General features: G+C 39.4%; 1 protein-coding gene across 3 annotated transcripts in view; it reads right to left on the bottom strand.

The window, feature by feature from the left end:
- The window catches only part of MTBP (MDM2 binding protein), a 76,575-nt gene that overhangs the window by 28,849 nt on the left and 23,333 nt on the right, over window positions 1–24,393 (bottom strand). For all 3 annotated transcript variants that reach the window (XM_010812245.3, NM_001193177.1, XM_059874280.1), the window contains 4 exons: window positions 15,083–15,256; window positions 12,607–12,714; window positions 5,591–5,746; window positions 3,017–3,134 (listed from right to left, as the gene is read on the bottom strand). In XM_010812245.3, the coding sequence (XP_010810547.1) occupies window positions 3,017–3,134; window positions 5,591–5,746; window positions 12,607–12,714; window positions 15,083–15,256 (556 nt within the window). The remainder of the gene's footprint in view (window positions 1–3,016; window positions 3,135–5,590; window positions 5,747–12,606; window positions 12,715–15,082; window positions 15,257–24,393) is intronic.

The following is a 24,393-nucleotide window of genomic DNA, read 5'->3' as shown; positions in this document are numbered from 1 at the left end:
TTAGGTAAAACAGATCATTACAAATAAGGAAGAAAGAAAACAGAAGGACAAATACTATCAAAGAAATAATAGAAGAATATTCCCAAGAGCTAAAGGAGATCAATCCCGGGTGTTCATTGGAAGGACTGATGCTGAAGCTCAAACTCCATTACTTTGGCCACATGATGCGAAGAGTTGACTCATTTGAAAAGACCCTGATGCTGGGAAAGACTGAGGGCAGGAGGAGAAGGGGATGACAGAGGATGAGATGGCTGGATGGCATTACCGACTCAATGGACATGGGTTTGGGTGAACTCCGGGAGTTGGTGATGGACAGGGAGGCCTGGCGTGCTGCGGTTCATGGGGTCGCAAAGAGTCGGACACGACTGAGCGACTGAACTGATTTCCAAGAGCTAATAAAAAGGCAAAAGCCTCAAGACCAAAAGATTGCACACCATGAGGGCCTCATGTAATTTCAGAAAATTAAGGAAAACAGAAAATTCTAAAAGTTTCAGAGACAGAATAAAATACCTATTAAGGAACAAAAATCCATGTCACATCAGACTTCTTATTAAGATATGAGATCCAAGAAAATACAGGTCTAATCTAATCTAGAAATGTAACCAAAAGAAATACCAGGACAACAGCTGTGCAGGTAGACAGGGTCAGTCCAAATCAGAGTATCAAGCCAGAAAAATGGGAGAAAAATAACTTTAAGGGAAAAAAAGATTATCTATTGCAAAATAACATAAGGTGCAGAGGAAGAAAGAGGATAAAAGGTAAAGAGAAGCAGGGATGTCCATCCTCGTCCTTCACAACGGGAAGTGGAAACACACAATCTGAAATCGACGAGCAGGAAATCCAAGGTCTCATGGGCAACCTGTCCTTTCCTCCATCTTCTTTCTAGACTGGCGTTTTCCTCCTGAGCTGTGAATGTTACAGAGCCCCAGGGAACGGCCTTACACCCTCCTCTTTTTCTATACAGCCTCACCATGTCATCTCATCCACTAGCATATATTAAAGAAACCCTTTTGGTGATAACTCCAAACAAACTCCCAGATTTCTCCACCTAATATGCCCACATGCATAATCCATAGGTCAAATAAAGCATCCCTAAAGCAGAATTCTTGATCTTTCTCCCCAAACCCACCCTTGTTTCAACTTACCCATCTTCCTCAAACCATGAGGACACCACCCACCTGCTGTTCAAGCCAGAAATCTAAACTGTCTCAGATGCCTCTCTCTCTCTTCTCAGAGAAAACGGGCAGGAAAAAAACAGGAAGTTTCTTTTTTTCCCTAGCTTAGCACCAAAATATTCTCCAAACTTGTCTCCACTACTGCTCTAGTTAGAACTCAAAGTTACCTCTCAGCCTACAGAAAAAGCCACCTAAGTGATCTGTCTGTTCCTACTATCTTCCTCCCACAATCCATTCACCACAAAAAAGTACGTTATTTTGCAAAATCAGATCACATCACTCTGACAGAAAATCCATGAAAAGCTTACCAAGGCACTTATGATCCAAAGACCGCATGAACACCTGTAAGGGTCTAGTGCCTTCACATGCTTTGCTCATTTACCCATGAGATCTCAGCTCCAGCGTAACTCCTCAGGGTGCCCGCCCCGGCCATCCCTCCCATGCCAACAAATAAAACCACTCTCCTTCAGTCCCGCAGCCTCATTCGTTACACACAGATAGGTTTCCAAGCCTTGTGTTTACTTGTCTGCTTATTGAGTTCTGTTGACTGTCTCTCCTTCTTAAAAGGCAAGCTCTAACAGGAGAGCCTAACACACAGTTGGTACTCAGTAAATATTTGTTGATATCTATGAACAAAATGTTACCAGTTCAGTTCAGTCACTCAGTTGTGTCCGACTCTTTGCGACCCCATGGACTGCACCATGCCAGGCCTCCCTGTCCTTCACCAACTCCCGGAGTTTACTCAAACTCATGTCCATTGAGTTTGTGATGCCATCCAACCATCTCATCCTCTGTCATCCCCTTCTCTTCCCATCTTCAATCTTTCCCAGCATCAGGGTCTTTTCAAATGAGTCAACTCTTTGCTCACGTGGCCAAAGTGTTGGAGTTTCAGCTTCAGCAGCAGTCTTTCCAATGACTATTCAGGACTGATTTCCTTTAGGATAGACTGGTTGTATCTCCTTGCAGTCCAAGGGACTCTCAAGAGTCTTCTCCAACACCACAGTTCAAAAGCATTAATTCTTTGGCGCTCAGCTTTCTTTATAGTCCAACTCTCACATGCATACATGACTACTGGAAAAATCATACCTTTGACTAGACAGATCTGAAGTGATAAATGTTCTCAGCAGAGGAGCTAAAAATATGAACGTGATTTGCAATATTGGGAGGGCAATGCAACAGAGTCAAATTCCTTTTCTTTATTCCATTCTTCCACCACTCAACAATGATGTACTGAGTGCCTGCTATATACTAAACCAAAAACAAAGCAAAAACAAACTCTGCCTCTTAGAGACAGTTAATATATACAAACATAAAAATGTAAAACAGGAACATTTTAAAACGGCCTCAAGGAAAAGAGTACTTTTACTTTATTTTACACATTCCTGTGGAGAAGGAAATGGCAACCCACTCCAGTATTCTTGCCTGGAGAATCCCATGGACAGAGGAGCCTGGTGGGCCCCAGTCCATGGGGTCACAAAGAGTTGGACACGACTGAGTGACCACACATACATACACACACACACACACACTCCTATATTTTTAAAATTTCTCTTTCATATTCATATGTTTTTGTACTTCTGTGGAAGATGTTCTGGAAGTCATACACTAACCTATTACCTGTGATTATGTACACCCAGAAAGGACAAGTAGAATATGGAAGGGGAAGAGCATTTCCTGGACACCTTACTCTGCAACAGTCTATCTCGATCTACCCATCTATCTATCTACAGTAAGCACACATATCCTTTACAATAAAACCATAAATTACTATTTCCTAAACACAATTTAAGGATTAAGAAAAAATAAAGATCATAAAAAATAATAAGCTATTTAAACGTTACCTCATTTTTTGTTTAGCTTTTTCACAAGTTTCCAAATTTTGAAGGACATGCCTTTCTGGCCACTCCAGAGGATTAGTCTCCACTAGGCGGGAAGAAGTAAGCTCCAGTGAACTGTTATCTGAAGAGAAAGAAACACATGTGAGTACTGAACGGTACTGACACACTGGATTTCGCCATATAAAGATGTGTACGTGTAGATGCACACGTAAGAACCAGCTGGATTAACTGTGCAATGCCTGCCTCAGGCATTTATTAAGGGTGTCTCTGATGACCTGAACTATGCAAAATGGCATAGAAAAGTTTTTTGGAAATGATTAAAAAAAATTAGTATTGAGCTTTATTTTACATTCTCCTCATAATAAAAGTTATGGGCTAGAATTCAGAAGAGGAATTAGCACTGCAAGGACTCATAGGGAATGAAAGCATAACTTTGTTATTTTTGTGAAATTAGTTCTAAATGAAAAAGAGACAACTCTGTGGAGAATATATGGGATATAATATGCGATCTCCATATTAGAAAGAGGAATTAGCACCAATATCCTGAAAAATTTATATTTTTAAAAGATTACTTCATTCTCAAAAGTACAATAATACCATAAATAACTTAAGACGTTTGAGGGTAAAGATTACTTTAGAAATAATTCTCACATATATTAATGTAAGATGCTTTAACATATCCATTTTCAAGTAAATCACTAACATTAAATGCTATTTTTACTACTAATAAAGTATTATATGTAAGAGTGTCTTATCTTTTTGGTCAGTATGGTGCAGTGAATTAACATTGAGATTGTTGGATAATCTACAATTCTCATTAAAGACAGAGGGCCATCTTCCATTCTCAATATTAATTATGAGGACATCTCAATGTTTCAAGACTGACAAAATCACTAACTGTACTAATGGATTCCAAAATAAATTGACTGAAAATTACTGGACATTAGCTGTTTGACTAACTGTCAACCCTGACAAAAAATACCCATTTTATACTTTAGGGTCTTACAAAGTGATAATGATTTGGGAAGAAATTTTTGAACTAAAAAAAAATTAATCACAGATGAAAACAGAAGCCAACTGCATACCATTTTCCCTTTACTTTTAAACTATTTAGTCTTCAATAGTTAAAAATATTTTTAATGTCTATACTGGATTGCCCCAACCAAACACCATCCAAGTATAGTAGTTCCTGCTTCTTAATAAGGGTGGTGAAATACGGACTATTTCATGGAAGAATAAGCTTCATGATGAAATAATCTGCTTTACAATGCTGGCATGGCTTTTCAAAAAATGGATAAAGAAAAAAATCATTAGTAGTTCTGAACAATTACAGGCTATGTTCACAGAAGAATACAAGCCATGTTAAATAAAAGTAAATATTAATTATCCCCCTAAATATTACAATATAAATTATTAAATTTGAGTATGCAACCTATATAAATGTAAATGCCATAGGCTAAATATTAAGGGGCAGACAAGCACTCCTGTGAGTCACAGGAGTGACCTGGTGACTAAGGTGCACTGATAGTAACAGCAGCTATAATGGCAGCATGAGTGACCAGTCACAGCTTTTGGAGATGATTACATTCTAAGTGTTTCACAGGAATCACCTCAGTTAATCCTCATACTAAGCCATAATATTACCCATAATAACTGGGTAATATTATTATCCCCATCTGAAACATGAGGAACCACGCATGGAGAGGTTGAAGAACCTGCCCAAAGGCACTCAGCTGAGGCCTGAGCCCTGGCCGTCTCGCCCCAAAGGCCTGGCCTTCACACATGGCACGAGACGCTGTGCTGATATTCTTTTCTAACTAGATCATAAGCCTGTTGAAAGTCAAGGACCCACCCAAACTTTTAATTCTTTGTGTGCCTTCCTGGCATCAAATAGAGAAAAGGCACACAACAAACATTATTATTAATTTGATTCTATGGCCATTTTCTTATTAATGTATGGGATAAAAATGATTTTCACAGAATAACAACAAAAAATTATCCTATACATTTACAATGCCAGGCAACTGTTAAACGCGTCCTTTTTAAATCCTGAAGAGCTTCACTCCATGCAAATTCATCACTAGAACAGAAAGCAGGAAAACAGAAAGAAATGCCAAGTTAATATAGAAATGATTTCCTGCTCCTTCAGTAAGTTTGGTGACTTCCTACTATAACAAATGGCAAGTGTGGAGCATCTTATTATATGTAGTTTTAACTACATTAAGTTTAGTAAGTTCTACTTTTCTCACCTTATGAAAATATAGCTTAATAGAAACCCATCCATTCCAGCAGCTTAGTAACAGTTTTAAGAGGAATTACCTTAAAGTGCTTCTCCTTCGCTCAAAAACAATTATACTGAACGTGCTTAACAAAAAAAGTCATCAGAAAATTTCTAATGTCTAAATGATGAAAAATACAACATATTGATATTTACACACATACTTGTACACACAAATATATTACTGCTACAATTTGATAGATTTTGATTTGATCAATACATTTTATAAGTTTTAATAATAACTCTCATAAATGCTACACACAAAAAAAGGACTACTATCTAAAGTAACAAAAACTTACCATGTAACATACTGGACGTTTTGTCTGTCTTTATTAGACTTGTTTTAGGAAGAACAGCATCAAAATGACCTAAAAAGCGTTCCCTTGTGCATGTTAGCAGACTTTTGAGTTCATCCACAGAAATCACCTCACGCTGCTTTGCCAACTTTCTCCTTTCTATAAGACAACAAATCAATATGATTAACAATATAACTGTTATTTAAAACCCTGTGAGCTACTGTATTTTAGGGGAAATACTTTCAAAAGTAAAAGAAATGAATTTCTCAAGCAAATCAGCATTCTTGTGTAGGCCTATTTTCCTTTCAGTCTCATTTGAAGGTAATAGAAGAATTTCCAGTTATGTGAAACAGAGTAATTTGTTAACACTAAAAGGTGAGCAACAGTCAAAACAAGTTTACAGAAGTTTTCAGAAACACACCGCAGAGGATGAAGAACGGCCTTATGTGGGTGCTCACGTGAAAATAAAACCTGCAGCACTCTCGGTTAAGCGTGGTGGTCTGGTCATGTCCGTCTATTCCCTCTCCTACTCAAAACTCAGAATCACAACCGAGGAATTAAAAAAGGACAACAAAAGAATAAACACTAAATGACGGCAGTTTTCAACGAATTTTGGAGGATAAGATGATGGTGGAGTGGTAACTGAGTCAGCAGAGCAGAGAAAGGGTTAACCGAAACAGGAAGGTCCCGCAAGACAGATAATGGATACGCCCTCAAGCCAGATGACTCTGCTCTCATTTTGGGGTAGAAACAGAGGAGGAGGAACCTCAGATCACAGCCTATCAGGAACGGGAGATGGTGCAGGACAAGGAAGCCTGCCATGCTGCAGTTCATGGGGGTGCAGAGCCAGGCACAACTTAGCGACCGAACAACAACAAAAAAGCTGGTGTTGATGCTGGAGGGTTAGACTACAAGATTAAGCAGAGGCTAATACTGAAAGGTCAGACTTTCAACCCGGTGGCCAGAAAGACAGCAACTACAGATGCCCCACTGCAAAGATGAAAGGATTCTCCCTTTGAAAAACTGAATGCCCCAGGAGAAAAGAGCTAGATACTGACACTACGGTAGAATTAAGGAGAGGACCTCACAAACAAAATGTTGAATAGTTACTCCACCACTCTTGAAGCTTGCCAAATATTACATTAGAGTGACACATAAAATTTCCCAGTTAAAACAGGACAGGGGGGAAAAAAATCACCAGACATTTAATGAAAGGGGTAGAGGGGACAGGGAACTCTACATTTCATGGTCTCATGTTCAGACATGTAAAGAGTTCAATTCAGCAATTCTTCCAGCTTCCTGCTCCCTCCCATCACCCACTGAGCTGGTCTGGAAAAGAAACGAGGCATGTTCTGATCAGAACTCCCCTTTCCAACTTCCACCTGAGTGAGCAAATCCTCAGGATGCCTCTGTATGGTGGTGAAAGCCCCGCCACAGCAGGCCTGATCTGTGATTGCCCAGCTCTGGCTATCATTCAGGGAGTAAATTCAATTCTGGGTATATGCAGCAGAAAACCCGTTATAGCTCTAAAAAGTCATATCCTTCAATCTAGGAATTTATCTCCATCAGTGTGTTTCTTAAGTTTATTTCTCAGTTGGTTCCAAATTTGGGAAACAAGTATTATTTACTAGGCCCCCCCAAACTAAAAGCCAAGTCTGGGATGAAACAGAAAGACTAAAGCAAGCAAAAATAAAAAGGAGCCCAGCAGAAGCAAAAGCATTCCAGGTAACAAAGAAAGTTTGCTGGGATTAATACTCTCACAAGGGCTTCTCTGGGGGCTCAGACGGCCTGCAATGCAGGAGACCCAAATTCAATGCCTGGGTCGGGAAGATCCTCTGGAGAAGGAAATGGCCACACATTCCAGTATTCTTGCCTGAAAACTTCTATGGACGCAGAAGCCTGGCGGGCTATAGTCCATGGGGTCATAAGAATCAGACATGACTTCACGACTAAATCACCAAACCAGCAATTAATATTCTCACAGAAATAAGAAAAGATACTATACTCATGAAACAAGTACAGGATGATCTGATAAAGGAACAGTCAATGACCATGAAAATATTTTTTAAAATTAAGCACGGAGAGATCAAAATTAAAAAATACTGCAAGACATCCCCCAGAAACTAGAACAAAAATAATATGGAAACAGGAAAAAAGAGCAGCCATTCTATCCAAAAAAAGCTTGCTATATAACCAACAAGAGTTCTAGGAAGAAGAAAGAAAATGGGTGAAAGAAAATTATATTAAAGAAAAAATTATAAGAAAATTATATTAAAGAAAATTATAAGAAAAATTATATTGTAAGAAAATTATATTAAAGAAAATTATATTATAAGAAAAATTTTCAGACTTAGGAAATGTGAATCTTGTACTGATGTGGCTCATCAAGTACACGGTTTAATACACTAGACAGTGGAAAGCGGGGGGTACACACATTAAGATTCAGAATAAAGCTTCCAGAGACAAAGCTTCTGGAGGTAAAAGTTCTAGAAGGGGGCAAAAGCAAACTAAAAAAAGACCACTTTAAAGGATAAGAACTAGTATGAGATTTGTCAACAGGAACACAGCAACAGGAAACTACGGGACAGGGACTTCCCTGGTGGTCCAGTGGTTAAGACTGTGCTTCCAGGCCAGGGAGTGTGGGTTCAATCCCCGGATGGGGATCCCACATATCATATCAAGTGGCCAAAAAAAATAGACGGGGGACAATGTCTTCAAAATTCTGAGGGCAAACAATTTTTAACCTGGAAGTCTAGACAAATTATCAATCTAGTAAAGATATTTTCAGACATGCAAGAGCTTGAAAACTGTATGCCCCAAGAACAAACTTTTACTCAGGAAGCTAATGCAAGACATGCTCCAACCAAACAAGGGAGTAATCCAAAAAAAAAAAAAAAAAGGAGGTCAAGGGGTCTAGAGAATAGGAGATTCCAAACGAAAAGAGGAAAGAGAAGTCTTTAAGATGTCAGTAGGTCTAAGACACATTTTGTTCAAAATACACTAAAATATGAAATACTCCAGAAAAAAACCTATGAGAAATAAAAAGGAACTGTTGTGTTTGAATATACAATAAATTTAACAACAGGTGTGTGGCAGAAATGTTGGAGGCTTTGGAGAAACATAAAAGTATTTTTGCCTCTACAGAAGAAAGGGCAAATTAAAAATAAGGTGATTATCAACCACAAGAAAAACAAAGATTATACAAGAAAGGAAAATTGACCATCATATACTACATGACTCAGTAGTAAATTTATAGATAGGTAGGTAGGTAAGTGGGCTTCCCTGGTGGCTTAGATGGTTAAGAATCCGCCTGTGAAGCAGGAGACCTCAGTTTGATCCTGGGTTGGGAAGATCCCCTGGAGAAGGGCAGGGAAACCCACTCTAGTGGGTTTTCACCTTAGGTGAAAAATAATCCCTACACAGATGAGTCTGTAACACAAGTGACAGATAAAGATCTGGGAGAAAAATATTGGACTAAAGTCTTAAAATGAATTCACAAAAGAATGCTATTCCTAAAATAAGCTAGTAATAACTCAGGACTTAGTAAAGGAAAATAGAGTGTAAAACATCTAAAAATATCAGCAGAATGAACAACAATCAGGTCTGCACTGGGCTCTATAAATTTAAAAACAACGTGGGGAACTCAGAATTGTGACCACAGTCCTGGAGCGATATGACAATGCTGCTATTTTGGAATCTGTTCTGCATCACACTGAGCAGTTTTTATTTAAAAATCATTCAGTGTTCTTAAACCTTTTGTCTTTTTTATTTTCTTAATATTTTATTTGGCTAAACCAGGTCTAAGTCGTGGCACGTGGGATCTAGTTCGCTGACCAGGGGTCAGACCTGGCCCCTACACCGGTAGCCCACCTCAGCCACTGGACACCAGGGAAGCCCCAAGCCTTTTCTTTACAAATCAGAGAAACAGGATATTTAATACTTCTAATTATAAAAGTTTATAAATTACAAAAGATCAGTTAGACATAAATTATAAAATTTATGTATCATTTCAAATGTCTATATCTAAATATCTATGTATAGTTAAAAATTAAGATAATTTTTAAAAATAAAATTTTCATGCAAACTTTCCCAGTTGCTCATTCTAACTCAGTAGTCAGAGAAATATTGGGGGAGATAGTAAGTTTAACCCATGTCTGATTAATAATTTTGAAAAGAATTTTGAACAACTTGTTTTCCAGCAGAAACTACAATCTATACTGATACTGAAACATTAACTTTTACCCAAAGAAAGCTTTCCTATTCATTTTCATCAGGTATAAATTAACTACATCAATTTAAATACTTTTATATTTATATTCACTTCTCTGAAGATCACTGAAAGAGACACTAAGATTCTCTTACACTGGAAACGTCATTTGTTGTCATCCTCCTCTACCTTCAGAGATGTATGAAATCTGAACCTTTGTCCCCAGATTTTCAACTCAGTACTCACTCTCTGGGTAAAGGAGAGATTGGCTCAGCAAATAACTCCACCATAATAGATTAAGTGGGTCACTCATCTTAATCAAGATTCAACGCTTCAGATTGCACTTGGCCAGTGCATGGATATCCCCAGAGCTGACGTCTCAGCTCTGAGGCTTCCTTCAACCTCCAGACCCCTACCGGTCCTTGCCCAGTGCTGAGGCCATCCTTCCAGCTCCTGCCTGGGTTATAACTCAGCTGCTGGTGCTTCCACATTTTCAGCATTTATTTAGCACTTCCTCTTTCCCCCTCCCCGAGGCAGAGCTTCTAGTCACACCTACAGGCAACAACTTGATTATATTCCCTTCCCAACCAAGCAGGAGGGATGGCCTTACCCAGAAGAGAGACGGACCAGCTTCAGGGAGCTGCATGCTCTTCCGCTCTCAGTTTTTCTGGTTGGAAGGGTCAGGAAGAGAGGTGAAGATAAGAGAGGGAAGACGCTAAAGGAACTTAGTTTTAAGGAGCTGCCAGAGGCTTATGGCAAAGATTCAAAGCCTACAGACAGGTTTAGCAGGGCTAGAACAAAGTCAGAAGTAAATAACACCAAGCAAGTAAATGTTTGAAATATAGGGGTTTTATCCACAAAAACACTAGGATTTCACTGGTATTTCATCTTTTTCTTCCTTTTAAACTGAAGTATAGTTGATTTACACGGTATGTTACTTTTAGGTGTGTAGCAAAATGATTCAGAGACACACATATATTCTTTTTCTGATTCTTTTCTGTTATTACAAGGTACTGAATATAGTTCCCTGTGCTATATACATCAGGACCTTGTTGTTTATCTATATATATATATAGCAGTCTGTATTTGCTAATTCCAAATTCCTCATTTATCCACCCTTCTCCCTGCTCTGCGTTCTCTTGTTCTCCTTTGGTACCATAAGTTTGTTTTCTATGTCTGTGAGTCTACTTCTGTTTTATAAATAAGTTTATTTGTATCATCCATTTAGATTTCACACGTAAGTGATATATGATATTCATCTTCTGTCTGACTTCACTTAGTATGAGGATCTCTAGGTTTATCCATGTTGCTGCAAACGGCATTCTTTCTTTCTTTTTTATTGTTGTAATATTCCACACCCTCTTTATCCATTCATCTGTTGATGGACATTTAGGTTGCTTCCATGTCTCGGCTATTATAAACACTGTTGCTATGAACACTGGGGTATACATATCCTTTTGAACGACAGTTTCCATCTTTTACAGATATATGCTCAGGAGTCAGAGATGCTGGATCAAAAATGCCATTTTTAGGTTTTTTCCTTATTTTTCCTTGGGTTAATACATACTACCTTTTATTGAAACTAATTTGCCATTCCCAATTATATCCTATTATTTTCATAGTCAAAAAAAAGTGGTTTGAGGAGTTCAAGACTACACAATTACTCTGGCTTTGTACAAATAAAAAAGTAGTAATTCTTATACAAATTATTAAGACCAGGTATTCTAAAATTATTTTCCATTGAATAAAATGAACTACCGAATCCAAAATATTTTTAAATGCTTTTAAAGAGTGGTATTTTTCATTTTATAGTGTGTGTACGTAATAATCATTTTTTCTATATGCAACTAATGAAGCCTCACAAGCTGAATCAAGGTTTTAGAAATTCTATATTAATTAGCTTAAGTCCCTATCAGGTATTAATGAATGATTATTTATGAAAACAATGTTAAGACTGATAACCAAGTTAACATTTAGAAAGAGGGAAAAAATTTTAAATAACAACCCTTAAAAAAGTGTCAATTTCTTGAGTAAAGAAAAACCCATGATCCAACTTCACTCAATATGTGCAATGTGCTTAGTTATGGTTAAAGTCTAAGAAGCAATGCTCAAGTTAACATATTAATTTCTCTAGATTTATATTTTATTCTGTTTGCAATCTCTACTTTCCTTTCCTCTGGCTAAATGATATAAAGAGAAATTTTGTAAAGATGACTACATTAACCAGGAAGTATTCTTTATGGTATACAATTAAAAATAATGACAAACTAAATTTTCCTGGACAATTATAATAAATGGTAACCGCAATATACAAGTAAATAGGAATATTCTTAATCTGGTGGGAAAAAATTTACAGACCGTTTCTACCCTACATTACCTCTATTAAGAATGTAGTTAGTGCCACTGAACTGCACAGTTAAACAGGATTAAAATATAGTATGTTTTATATTATGTGACTTTGACTACAATAAAAAAAATTTAATTAAAAAAAAAAGGAGACCAACCACCTAAGACCCTGCACACACAGTAACTTTGTCAGCAACGCCACCCTCGAACCGTTGCCATAAAACTCCTCAACAGACTCCCCTGGGTTGGGACACAGTTTTCAAGGCCAGGAGCCCACTGTGGCTCCTTTGCCTGGCAAAGCAATGAAGCTATTCTTTTCTGCTTCACCTCCCACAAAAAAAAAGATAGTTCTACAAGTGAGTATCATATCTAAAAGAAAGTGTGTAAGAAAAAAGTGTTAAAATAAATTAGGTCTGAACAAGTCAACATTCTTACAACAGAATGAAAGGCACACATGATGACTTACTCAGACATTCCTTCACAGCCAAAGCCTGAACACCGGCTAGCTGTTTCTCTCTCTGTATAAGCTGCTCCCTGGAGAAACTTGGGAGTGACGAGAGGTCAAGAGGAAAGCCTAAGAAACAGAAAAAATCAGTACTAAAGATGGCTTATAACAACAATTAAGTTCTCAAGAAATGTGTTAAAATGTAATTAAAAGTCAATTATTTATCTTTCATCTTGCATATTTCCAAGTAAACAGTAATAAATGAACAGCAGAAAATAAACATTCTAAATTATTTTGCATTTTAAACTTTGACCTGCTTCTTAAATTCAGAGAATTTAGGTAGAAGAGTAGAATTCCCTCCACTACATCTTATTCTGAGGGACTACAGGGGCTGGTCTTCAAAGACGGCCTCCCCGTGAATCCGATTCTGCTTCTCACCTGCTGTGTAGACCTTCCACAGTGAACCTAGGTGACCCCAGGAAACCAACAGGCATGGTGAAACTGCCAATGAAAGACGTAGGTCACAGAAAGTCTCACAGCTTTTCAGAACACTCGCTCTAAGAGAAGGCGGCAACCGTACAGGAATCAGGCTTCCTGCAGGCGACGCTGTTGCGAGGAAGCCCAGGCTGGAGGACGGGCGTGTGAAGAGGAAAGCAGCTCTACCTGCTCCAGCCACCCCAGCCCAGGCACCAAACACGCGGGGGAAGAGCCAGCCTACACACCCAGCCCCGTTAAGTCTTCAGATGAACAGAAGCCCCAGCTGTGTGTGAGGGCAATCACGCGTGGGCCTTCAAGACAGAAACGTCCAGTCACAGCACTATGAGACGTTATAATAAACAGTCGTTGTTAAGCTAAATTTGGGGCGGTTTGTCACACCATGATGGATAACCCAAGCATGGAGCTTGAACAGTAACAAAAGATGAGCAATAAAGATGCTTGGGAGAAAGTAAATAACAATGAGAAGTGCCGGGAGCCGGCATACTGCATATTGAGTGCATATTGCATACTGAGTGCATATTGCATATTGAGTGCAGCACTTTCCACAGCATCATCTTTCAGGATCTGAAATAGCTCAACTGGAATTCTATCACTGCCGGGGGCCAGCGTGAGGAGCTCCACCCATGACAAAGGTCATGAGGGAGGAGGCTCGGGCATACGCAAAGGCGGGATGGAGCCTCAGGAGTCCCCCTGGAAATTCTCGAGCATTTACACCCAAAACCAGAGTCTGCCTACTTTCTGCTTTGTGCCTTCACCTACACCTCTGACTTTACGGGGGGCTGTCCCCCACTACCTCTCTGAAACAAGAGTTAGCTTACAGCTCCAGTTAATAATTCCTGGGCGTGACAGTGTTTCAACCTACAAACTCCTTTGGAAGTCCTCTAGCCTGCCTGAATAGGTTTTTCCGGCCACATGTGATTGCTCAGAGCCTCCCAACTGTGAGAGGCATGAGATGTTCTAAACTGTCTAAATACAGATTCCTTTGAGCAGTTAAAAGATTGATTAGAAATTGTATTGGTGAATGGTTTTTCATTTGTTGGGCCAATGTTTGCTGCTAAGTCTCCATATCCCTTACCTGCTGTGTCCCTGGCAGTGTATTGATTAATATAATTGGTGTAAATAGTAGCTTCAATGTTTGTAACCTGGGACCCTTGAGTTAATTCTTTTTCTTGTTATAGCCCACCACACCTTTGCTTTGTAGGAATGCAACCTTATCTAATGCTTTTGGAGGGTGGCGCTTGACTTATCACCTTTAGAGAAAAATACGTTTTCTGAAGAAAGGGTCTTAAAATGTTAACAGGCCTCCGGGCCAGAAGATGATGCAAATCACCTAAGCTTTTGCATATGATAAGTTTGCAGGAAGAAAGCCTGGCTTGCTGCATGACTCTACCCCTTCCCCCATTATCCTCTATGCATAACTTAAGGTATAAAAACTACTTTGGAAAATAAAGTGTGGGCCTTGTTCGCCGAAACTTGGTCTCCCCATGTCATTCTTTCTCTCACCTTCTAGCTGAATTATTCAGCCTCTTTTCTCCACTAAATTTCCTCACTGAGCTATCCTTATTTCAGCCTCTTTTCTCCACTCAATTTCCTCACTGAGCTATCCTTATTCTATTACTCTTTATATCCTTAATTAAAGTTTAATTAAGCAGTTGTTTCCTGATCTTGCCGACGCCGTCTCTCCTTCGAATACCCTGGATCAGCCGGGGCTGGACCCTGGCAGAGAAGTAAATTCTAGAAAGATAAATTGTTTAAAGTGGAAAATACTAAAAATTTTCCTGTTTGGAACTGAAGGGGTGACCTGTTACATTTTAAGAAGTATGATGCGTAAGGGATTAATAATTGTTCAAATGTGTTATAAAATATTTAAAGCAAAAGCAAATTTACTGAAAGTGAAATGCAGTTTGAAAACAACAGGTTCACTAAAAACCACGTAAGTTAACTACTTACACAAACAAACGTAAAAATGTTTTGTTTTCCCTCTAAAGTTAACACTCACTCAATTTGGTTTCTTCTGTCGTTGCTTTCATCTTTCCATGAATTAAACTGAGTGCAAACGAGCCATTGATCTGGTTGGCTGAGTGAATCAATGTGGCTTTACACTTTCCATTGCCATTACCTTGTAACAAGAGATAATAGCTAGAACTCTCTCCTTTCACTTCAACATCTGGAACTAAACAAAAACAATTATCTTGTTAAGCATGTGAAAATTCAGCAGACAACATAGCAGAATCATACGTTTGACCCATAGGATATAATTACATTTCTATGTTATTTTAAAACAAGGTGTCACTCAATATATTTGGGACAGCAGTTGTTCATTTAACTGAAAGTCACTCAGTCGTGTCTGACTCTTTGCAACCCCATGTAGTCCATGGAATTCTCCAGGCCAGAATACTGGAGTGGGTAGCCTTTCCCTTCTCCAGGGGATCTTCCCAACCCAGGGATCAAACCCAGGTTTCCCACACTGTAGGCAGATTCTTTACAGCTGAGCCACAAGGGAAGTCCTATTTATCTTTTTTTAATTTAATTTATTCATTTAACTGAGGAAGCTGTTAAAGCAGAGACTCATATAACAAAAATGATACTCACAAAGCATATATGTCTTACTTTAAATTAAAACTATGTATACTCATTAATCGGAGAAGGCAATGGCACCCCACTCCAGTACTCTTGCCTGGAGAATCCCATGGATGGAGGAGCCTGGTGGGCTGCAGTCCATGGGGTCTCGAAGAGGCGGACACTTACTGAGCGACTTCACTTTCACTTCTCACTTTCAAGCATTGGAGAAGGAAATGGCAACCCACTCCAGTGTTCTTGCCCGGAGAATCCCAGGGACGGAGGAGCCTGGTGGGCTGCTGTCTATGGGGTCGCACAGAGTCGAACACGACTGAAGCGACTTAGCAGCAGCAGCAGCATACCCACTGATTAACTTTGATGTGGCTCTTTAGAGTTCTAGTACATCTTTTCTATACATTCACACCCATAATGTATCAACTACTATTTCCAGCTTTCATTTCTTTAAAAGTGGAGTACACTGAGCCCTGCACGCACACGCAGCTCCACTGGTGGGAAAGGAGTGCACACGTGCTCAGAGAGAGCTTCTTGCTCCCGCACGGTGCATCCATAATGAACTTTACAGTGGGGTGGACAGCACTCATTAATCTGGCCGCCAGTAACGAGAAGGTCAGTTAAGACAGCTAAAAACAAACCAAGTAAGGGCTATAGTGAAGGTCAAGGAGAAACTGTGAAGCCTTTGAGATTAAAAACAGAAATAGAAGCCTTTTTGTAGAAGATGGTGAATTGGACATAAGCATTTATTTTCACTGTCTCCTGAAATTCCATGAAATGAGAATAAATTTAAAAATAGCAGAGAACTATAGGAACCAATATCTGAGAGAAGAGACAGGAGCAACTGAAGTTTCAAAGCAGGAAAGAAGATGAACAATTGGAAACAGACTTCAGACTCCCAGTTGCTAAGCTGAGAAAAACCATAAAGTTTGGAAGCAACAAAATTTATACTACAACTCCTGACACAGGACTCTGGGATGGCACTGGAAACAAAGTGACGGTGAAACAGTAAAACAGGCTGGAAGTCTGTCTTAAAGCTGTTTGGTGTCCAGATCCCTCCACATTCTGTGCAGGCAAACAACCGTCCTTTCCCCAACCCAGGGGACTAGCGGTTATTCTCTGGAGAAAGTAAAACAAAACATCTCTGGCCGGGAAATATAAGACAGAGCTTAGGGCTGAAATTGATTATTCATGTATTAAGTGAATGCCGGTATACTAAATACTGAAGCCCTTCACCCTTCTTCACTCACATAATTTCCAGAATTTTGGAAGCCAGAGCAGAACTGAGCTTCCTTTTGGAAATATGGTCAGTACTGGTGTGCTGTGTGTTTAGTCGCTCAGCTGTGTCTGACTCTTTGCCACCTCATGGACTGTAGCCCACCAGGCTCCTCTGTCCATGGGATTCTCCAGGCAAGAACACTGGCGTGGGTTGCCCTGCCCGCCTCCACGGGATCTTCCAGACCCAGGGATCAAACCTGCATCTCTCATGTCTCCTGCGTTGGAAGGTGGGCTCTTTACCATTAGCACCACTGTAAGTCTCTAAGTCACTTATTAATTGGGTTGTCTTCATACTATTGAGTTGTAAGAATTTTTTAAAAAAATATCTGTCCATTTTAAGATAATATGATTGAAACTATTTCCTCTTGCTGCTGCTGCTGAGTTGCTTCAGTCGTGTCCGACTCTGTGTGACCCCACAGACGGCAGCCCACCAGGCTCCCCCGTCCCTGGGATTCTCCAGGCAAGAACACTGGAGTGGGTTGCCATTTCCTTCTCCGACGCATGAAAGTGAAGAGTGAAAGTGAAGTCGCTCAGTCATGTCTGACTCTTTGCGACCCCATGGACTTCAGCCTACCAGGCTCCTCTGGCCATGGGATTCTCCAGGCAAGAGTACTGGAGTGGGGTGCCATTGCCTTCTCCATTTTCTCTTAGTAGATTTTAAAATTTTTCCTTAGCAGAGTTTTTCAAAAAGGAGACAGGTGAATTTATTCAAAAAATTTAAATTTTGGTGAATTTATAGGTTTCTTTTAACAGATCCTCCTTTTGGTATATGTTTTCTTACAGAGGTTTTATACTTTTAGTGCTTGCATTTAGGCATATGTAACTTTACATATATAATTGCATATATGTGTGTAATTTTTGAGTCTCTACATATGAACATTCAATTATCCTGGTATGTGTTAAAAAGACCATCCTTTTCTCACTGGCATCCCTGTCTATTCTGCTCCACTGACACATGTGAGCTCTGTCTTGATTCTTACAGCTTTACAGTGAGTTGCAAATCAGGCGGTATAAATTCTAATAAGTTGCTCTTCCTTTTCAAAATTGTTTTAGCCATTCTAGATCTTTGTAATTTCCTGTAAATCTAGTATCATTTTGACAAATTCTATGAAAAGGCCTTCTGTAATTTCATTAGAGATTAGATTGAATCTATTCCCTGTAACTCAGATGGTAAAGAATCCGCCTGCAATGCAGGAGTCCTAGGTTTGATCCCTGGGTCGGGAAGATCCCCTGGAGAAGGGAAGTGCTACCCACTCCTGTATTCTGGCCTGGAGAATTCCATGGACAGAGGAGTCTGGCAGGCTACAGTCCATGGGGTCGCACAGAGTCGGTCACGACTGAGGGACTAACACTACTACACCACTGCTACCATCCATGTGGAGAGAAGGACCACCGTGGTGAGACTGCGTTTCCTCAACTACGAACGCGCTGTATCTCTCCATTCACTGTTCTCTTCTTTAAATGCCCTCAGTGCTGTTTTGTAGTTTGCAGTGTACAGGTCTTGGACTTTGTTAGATAGAGTCCCCTGGGTTTTATTCACTGATTTCTGGTCTAATTTCCTTCCTTCTCCTTAACTTGGATTTAGTATTCTAGCTTCCTGAGGTTAATGTCGACTTTAGATCTTCCTTCCATTCTAAGATATGCATTTAGAATCCTCTTAGAACTGCAATGAGGGGCTTTTCATATGTTTGTTTCTATTTTCATTCAGTTAAAATTATTTTTTTAATTTGACCTAGGGGCTATTTAGAAGTGTGCTTAAATTTTAGTTTCCAAATATTTAAAGTATTTCTCAGATTTCTTTCTGCTGTTGCTTTCTAATTTAATTCCATTGTAACTGGAGAAAACATTGTGTATTATTTTTAATCCTTTTAAATTTACTGAGCCTTGTTTAATGGCCTAACAAATATATAGTCTACCCTGAAAGTCCCATCTGTGCTTGAAGAGAACAAGTATGCTGTTCCATAGTATGCTCAATAAAAGTTAATACAGTAAAGTTGGTTGACCGTTTTTACTACTGAATTTCTAGCACCTAGAATAATGCCCTGAACACAACGAGCACACAGTAAATGTAAGTTCTGCTGACTGGAAGAGTACTTTGTCTTTGCCACTGAAATCTCTTTAAAAATCTTTATCCAAGTCCTTCACCTCTTCTCAAGGGCAAAAGTATTTATAAAATAAATTACACTGAGTCACCTTAACCTTGTCAGTTTCAGCTCACTATTTTGAAACACTTTTACCCCACTGATTGGAGTATGAAGAAGGCACAAGCTTCCTCAATGCAAAGTACTTTATTAGTCCTAATAATTTTTTTTTTTTGGCCGAGTATCTTCAAAATGTTTCCTTTCAAAAGAATTCCAATTTTTAAAAAATGTGGCAAAAATAGAACTCAGGATGGTGAAATGATCACAGATGACCAGCAGAAAGATTTAGGTGGAAATTCTGACTTCACCCTGTGCCTTAGGCAAGTTTCCTGATTTCTCTGTACCTTAGCTTTTTCATTCTTTATATAAAATTAGGCAATGATCAACATCCAATTTTTTGACCATTTCATAAAACATCTCTGTGAACATATGGTGTACCAGGTTCTTTTCATTATACAACTGACTTTTTAATGCAAGTTTAAACATAGAGCCCTTTCTTCAGAAAGGTAGTAGGGTTTAGTTCCTTGCATTTGTTTCCATAGTTCTTTTACATTTTTCCCAGTACCATAATACTCGAATATTTCAGCAAAAATCACTTTTAAAAATCATTCTTTTGCCATTCAATTTAAGCATATTTCAAACTGGGCACTGTCCTATTTGAGGTCAAATTGTATGAATTGCTGATATTTAACAATTTTTGACATACCACAGTTCAAACTAATACATATATGTATTATATACATCCCTTGATTTCTTACATTAAACCTGAAGAACTGATAAAACCCGGAGCACAAACTTTGGTTCACACTGCAGTTCATTCAAAGTCTTTCTTCACTTTTCCAGACAGCAGTTACTACTAATTGGAAATACAATCTATATTTCACTTAATATTTAACAATTATTTTTGAGTACCTATTAAGTGTCAGGACTTCCCTGGTAGCTCACAGGGTAAAAAAATCTGTCTGCAGTGCAAGAGACCTGGGTTTCAACCCCTGGGTCAGGAAGCTCCCCTGGAGAAGAGAGCAGCTGCCCTCCAGCATCCCTGCTGGAGAATCCCACGGACAGAGGAGCCTGGTGGCCACAGTGCATGGGGCCCATCAAGGGTCAGGCACTGTTCCAGGCTCTGAGAATAAAGCAACAAATAAAAGTAAAGAGTTCACCTTGTCTCTTCTCCATTCCAGTGAGAGAAATGAACACACATTAGGTATACTAGATGGCGGGAAGCACTAAGTAGGAAAACAGAGCTGGGACGATGAGAGGACATCAGGAGTGCAGTCCAGCTGCAGCTTTAGACAGGAGAGTGAAAATTAGGTCCTGAGCGAGAAAATGACTGTGGAGTAACGGTTTCCCCAAACTGAGAGACCTAGCCACTCTGGGTAAGAACTGAACCTGTGACCCCATCACCGTGTGAGCTCCCCAAGGGCGAGGTCTTTGTTCAATTTACTGCTGGTCCAGCATGTGAAACACACCTAGCACATTTGAGCTGCTCAGAAAAGTCTGCTGAAAACATAAGTATTTCATACATGTGCAAATACAGATACTTACATTCACACACCTGAACAGGTATTTGTACTACAAACTGTAGCAATAACAACCTTTGCACATGTTTTATTTATGTAATAGCTACTCGGGATTATTTCTAGTTGGTTACTACTAAATACAATGCTTTGTACATAGTATTTGTATAACTAAGTATTTTGTATAAGTATTTGTATAAATAGCACTTTGTATTTGTATAGGTAAGACTTATAGCTCTTTCTCCATATCTATTTTCTAAGTTATAGTGTAAATTCTAGAAGAGGAGAAGCCATGTCTGCCTTGCTCACCACCAATCCCCAGATTGTAGTACCATCCCTAATTCATAGTACCTACAAAGCACAAACAGAAAGGTATGATTGAATGAATAATTAACAAGATCGTAAAAGTACAAAGTCAGGGAAGAATTTCAGCAAAGAGTACAAAGTGTAGCTTGGAGGAAAGGGAACATGGAAGGCACCATCAGAGAACAGCTGGGCAGGATTCAATAGGCTGTGGGGAGACAGAGTTTTGATTCAGAAGACTGATCTGACAGTTGATATCTTATCTGACAGTGAGAGAGGCTACTGGAAGGGGCACCACACAAAAGGGCTATGATGCTTCCCCATGGAAGAGGCATCAAGCGTATACTAGCTAAAATTCAGCTACTCTTTACAATGGAAGTTTTGTCTGTGGCATAACTTCCCCTCCAGGAAGTAAAATAGAACTTAATAATCAACTGTTCTTTTTGATTGTTTCTACTTCTAACATTAAAAAAAAAAAAAAATACCGTGAAGTGTCAGCTTAATCAGCCCTCAATGATACAGCCCAACCCGTAATCAACAATCTGGCTTCAAAGATGGTCATGTGATAGATTTCTAATTATTTTTCAGAAATTACCAATATGAATCCCCAAATTTAAAGAGGGGATAAAGAAAAATCAAATCAAGCCAACTGATAAGGTATTTTCTTAGAGCTGCAATAAAAACTATGAAAAAGAAAAAAACTGAGAGTAAATTCTAAATCAAAAAATTATCTTAGAAACAATTACAAGAGGAAAAATAAATAAAGGGCTGTCCAGAATACACTCAAGTTTAGTTAAGAGACGTTAGTGTTCAATCCATGTTAATAGCCTTCAGTTCAGTTCAGTCGTTCAGTCGAGTCCGACTCTTTTCGACCCCATGGACTGCAGCACACCAGGCCTCCCTGTCCATCACCAACTCCCGGACTACACCCAAATTCATGTGCATCAAGTCACTGATGCCATCCAGCCATCTCATCCTCTGTTATCCCCTTCTCCTCCTGCCCCCAATCCCTCCCAGCATCAGGGTCTTTCCAATGAGTCAACTCTTCTCATCAGGCGGCCAAAGTATTGGAGTTTCAGTCTCAGCATCGGTCCTTCCAATGAACACCCAGGACTGGTCTCCTTTAGGATGGACTGGTTGGATTTCCTTGCAGTCCAAGGGACTCGCAAGAGTCTTCTCCAGCACAACAGTTCAAAAGCATCAATTCTTTGGCGCTCAGCTTTCCTCACAGTCCAACTCTCACATTCATACATGACCACTGGAAAAACCATACCCTTGACTATGTTTTTTTTTTATGATTTAGGTATGACCTAAATTTTGACTTTTTATCATTTAGGTATGATCTAAATCAAATCCCTTATGATTATACAGTAGAAGTGAGAAAGAGATTTAAGGGACAAGATCTGATAGAGTGCCTGATGAACTATGGATGGAGGTTCATGACACTGTATAGGAGACAGGGATCAAGACCATCCCCATGGAAAAGAAATATAAAAAAGCAAAATGGCTGTCTGAGGAGGCCTTACAAATAGCTATGAAAAGAAGAGCAGGGAAAAGCAAACGAGAAAAGGAAAGATATTCCCATTTGAATGCAGAGTCCAAAGAATAGCAAGGAGAGATAAGAAAGCCTTCCTCAGCGATCAATGCAAAGAAACAGAGGAAAACAATAGAATGGGAAAGACTAGAGATCTCTTCAAGAAAATTAGAGATACCAAGGGAAGATTTCATGCAAAGATGGGCTCGATAAAGGACTGAAATGGTATGGACCTAACTGAAGCAGAAGATATTAAGAAGAGGTGGCCAGAATACACAGAAGAACTGTACAAAAAAGATTTTCACGACCCAGATATTCACGATGCTGTGATCATTCACCTAGAGCCAGACATCCTGGAATGTGAGGTCAAGTGGGCCTTAGAAAGCATCACTACGAACCAAGCTAGTAGAGGTGATGGAATTCTAGTTGAGCTATTTCAAATCCTGAATGATGATGCTGTGAAAGTGCTGCACTCAATATGCCAGCAAATTTGGAAAACTCAGCAGTGGCCACAGCACTGGAAAAGGTCAGATTTCATTCCAATCCCAAAGAAAGGCAATGCCAAAGAATGCTCAAACTACCGCACAACTGCACTCATCTCACACGCTAGTAAAGTAATGCTCAAAGTTCTTCAAGCCAGGCTTCAGCAATATGTGAACCGTGAACTTCCAGATGTTCAAGCTGGTTTTCGAAAAGGCAGAGGAACCAGAGATCAAACTGCCAACATCCGCTGGATCATTGAAAAAGCAAGAGAGTTCCAGAAAAACATCTATTTCTGCTTTATTGACTATGCCAAAGCCTTTGACTGTGTGGATCACAATAAACTGTGGTAAATTCTGAAAAGAGATGGGAATACCAGACCACCTGACCTGCCTCTTGAGAAATCTATATGCAGGTCAGGAAGCAACAGTTAGAACTGGACATGGAACAACAGACTGGTTCCAAATAGGAAAAGGAGTACGTCAAGGCTGTAGGCACCCTGCTTATTTAACTTATATGCAGAGTACATCATGAGAAACGCTGGGCTGGAAGAAGCACGAGCTGGAATCAAGATTGCCCCGAGAAATATCAGTTAACCTCAGACATGCAGATGACACCACCCTTACGGCAGAAAGTGAAGAAGAACTAAAGAGCTTCTTGATGAAAGTAAAAGAGGAGAGTGAAAAAGTTGGCTTAAAGCTCAACATTCAGAAAACGAAGATCATGGCATCTGGTCCCATCACTTCATGGGAAATAGATGGTGAAACAGTGTCAGACTTTATTTTGGGGGGCTCCAAAATCACTGCAGATGGTGATTGCAGCCATGAAATTAAAAGATACTTACTCCTTGGAAGGAAAGTTATGACCAACCTAGAGAGCATATTAAAAAAGTTATGACCAACCTAGAGAGCATATTAAAAAGCAGAGATATTACTTTGCCAACAAAGGTCCGTCTGGTCAAGGCTATGGTTAATAGCCTTAAATATAGATAATAGTGAGAAACCGATAAATACTATACTATCCCATCATTTCATGTAGTAAGGTGAAACTGACTCTTCTGCCATCCAGTAAGTCTATTTCTGACTTTGTTTTAGCATCCGCCAAAATCACCAGGTATACACATATTCCCTGTGAGCTGAGAAGGGTTAAAGTTGAATTTATTCATGAGCTAGTTCAATGCAATAAGCTACATTAACAATGTCTGTTCCTCAAAGAAGCCCTCTTGTAAGGCTCTGTGAGGTCGTACACACTGGAAGTATCCTCCACTTCACTTTCACCCTGCCAGCTAAAGGGACTTAAAATAGTTTTTCAAAGTGCCTGCCTCATTTGGCTATAAATTTCACAAAGAAGAGGACCATGCCTCTGTTTCCTCAAGTGTAAGAACCTCGCTGGACTCCCCATCATTTCTCACACCTTGCACCATATTCTATATCATGTCATAAATTGTATTTCAATATTGATGTTAATGCCTATAATTTTTTCCAGT

Source organism: Bos taurus, chromosome 14, assembly GCF_002263795.3.
Source record: "Bos taurus isolate L1 Dominette 01449 registration number 42190680 breed Hereford chromosome 14, ARS-UCD2.0, whole genome shotgun sequence".
NCBI classification, from domain to species: domain Eukaryota; kingdom Metazoa; phylum Chordata; class Mammalia; order Artiodactyla; family Bovidae; genus Bos; species Bos taurus.
This window is presented reverse-complemented; position numbering and strand designations above follow the sequence as displayed.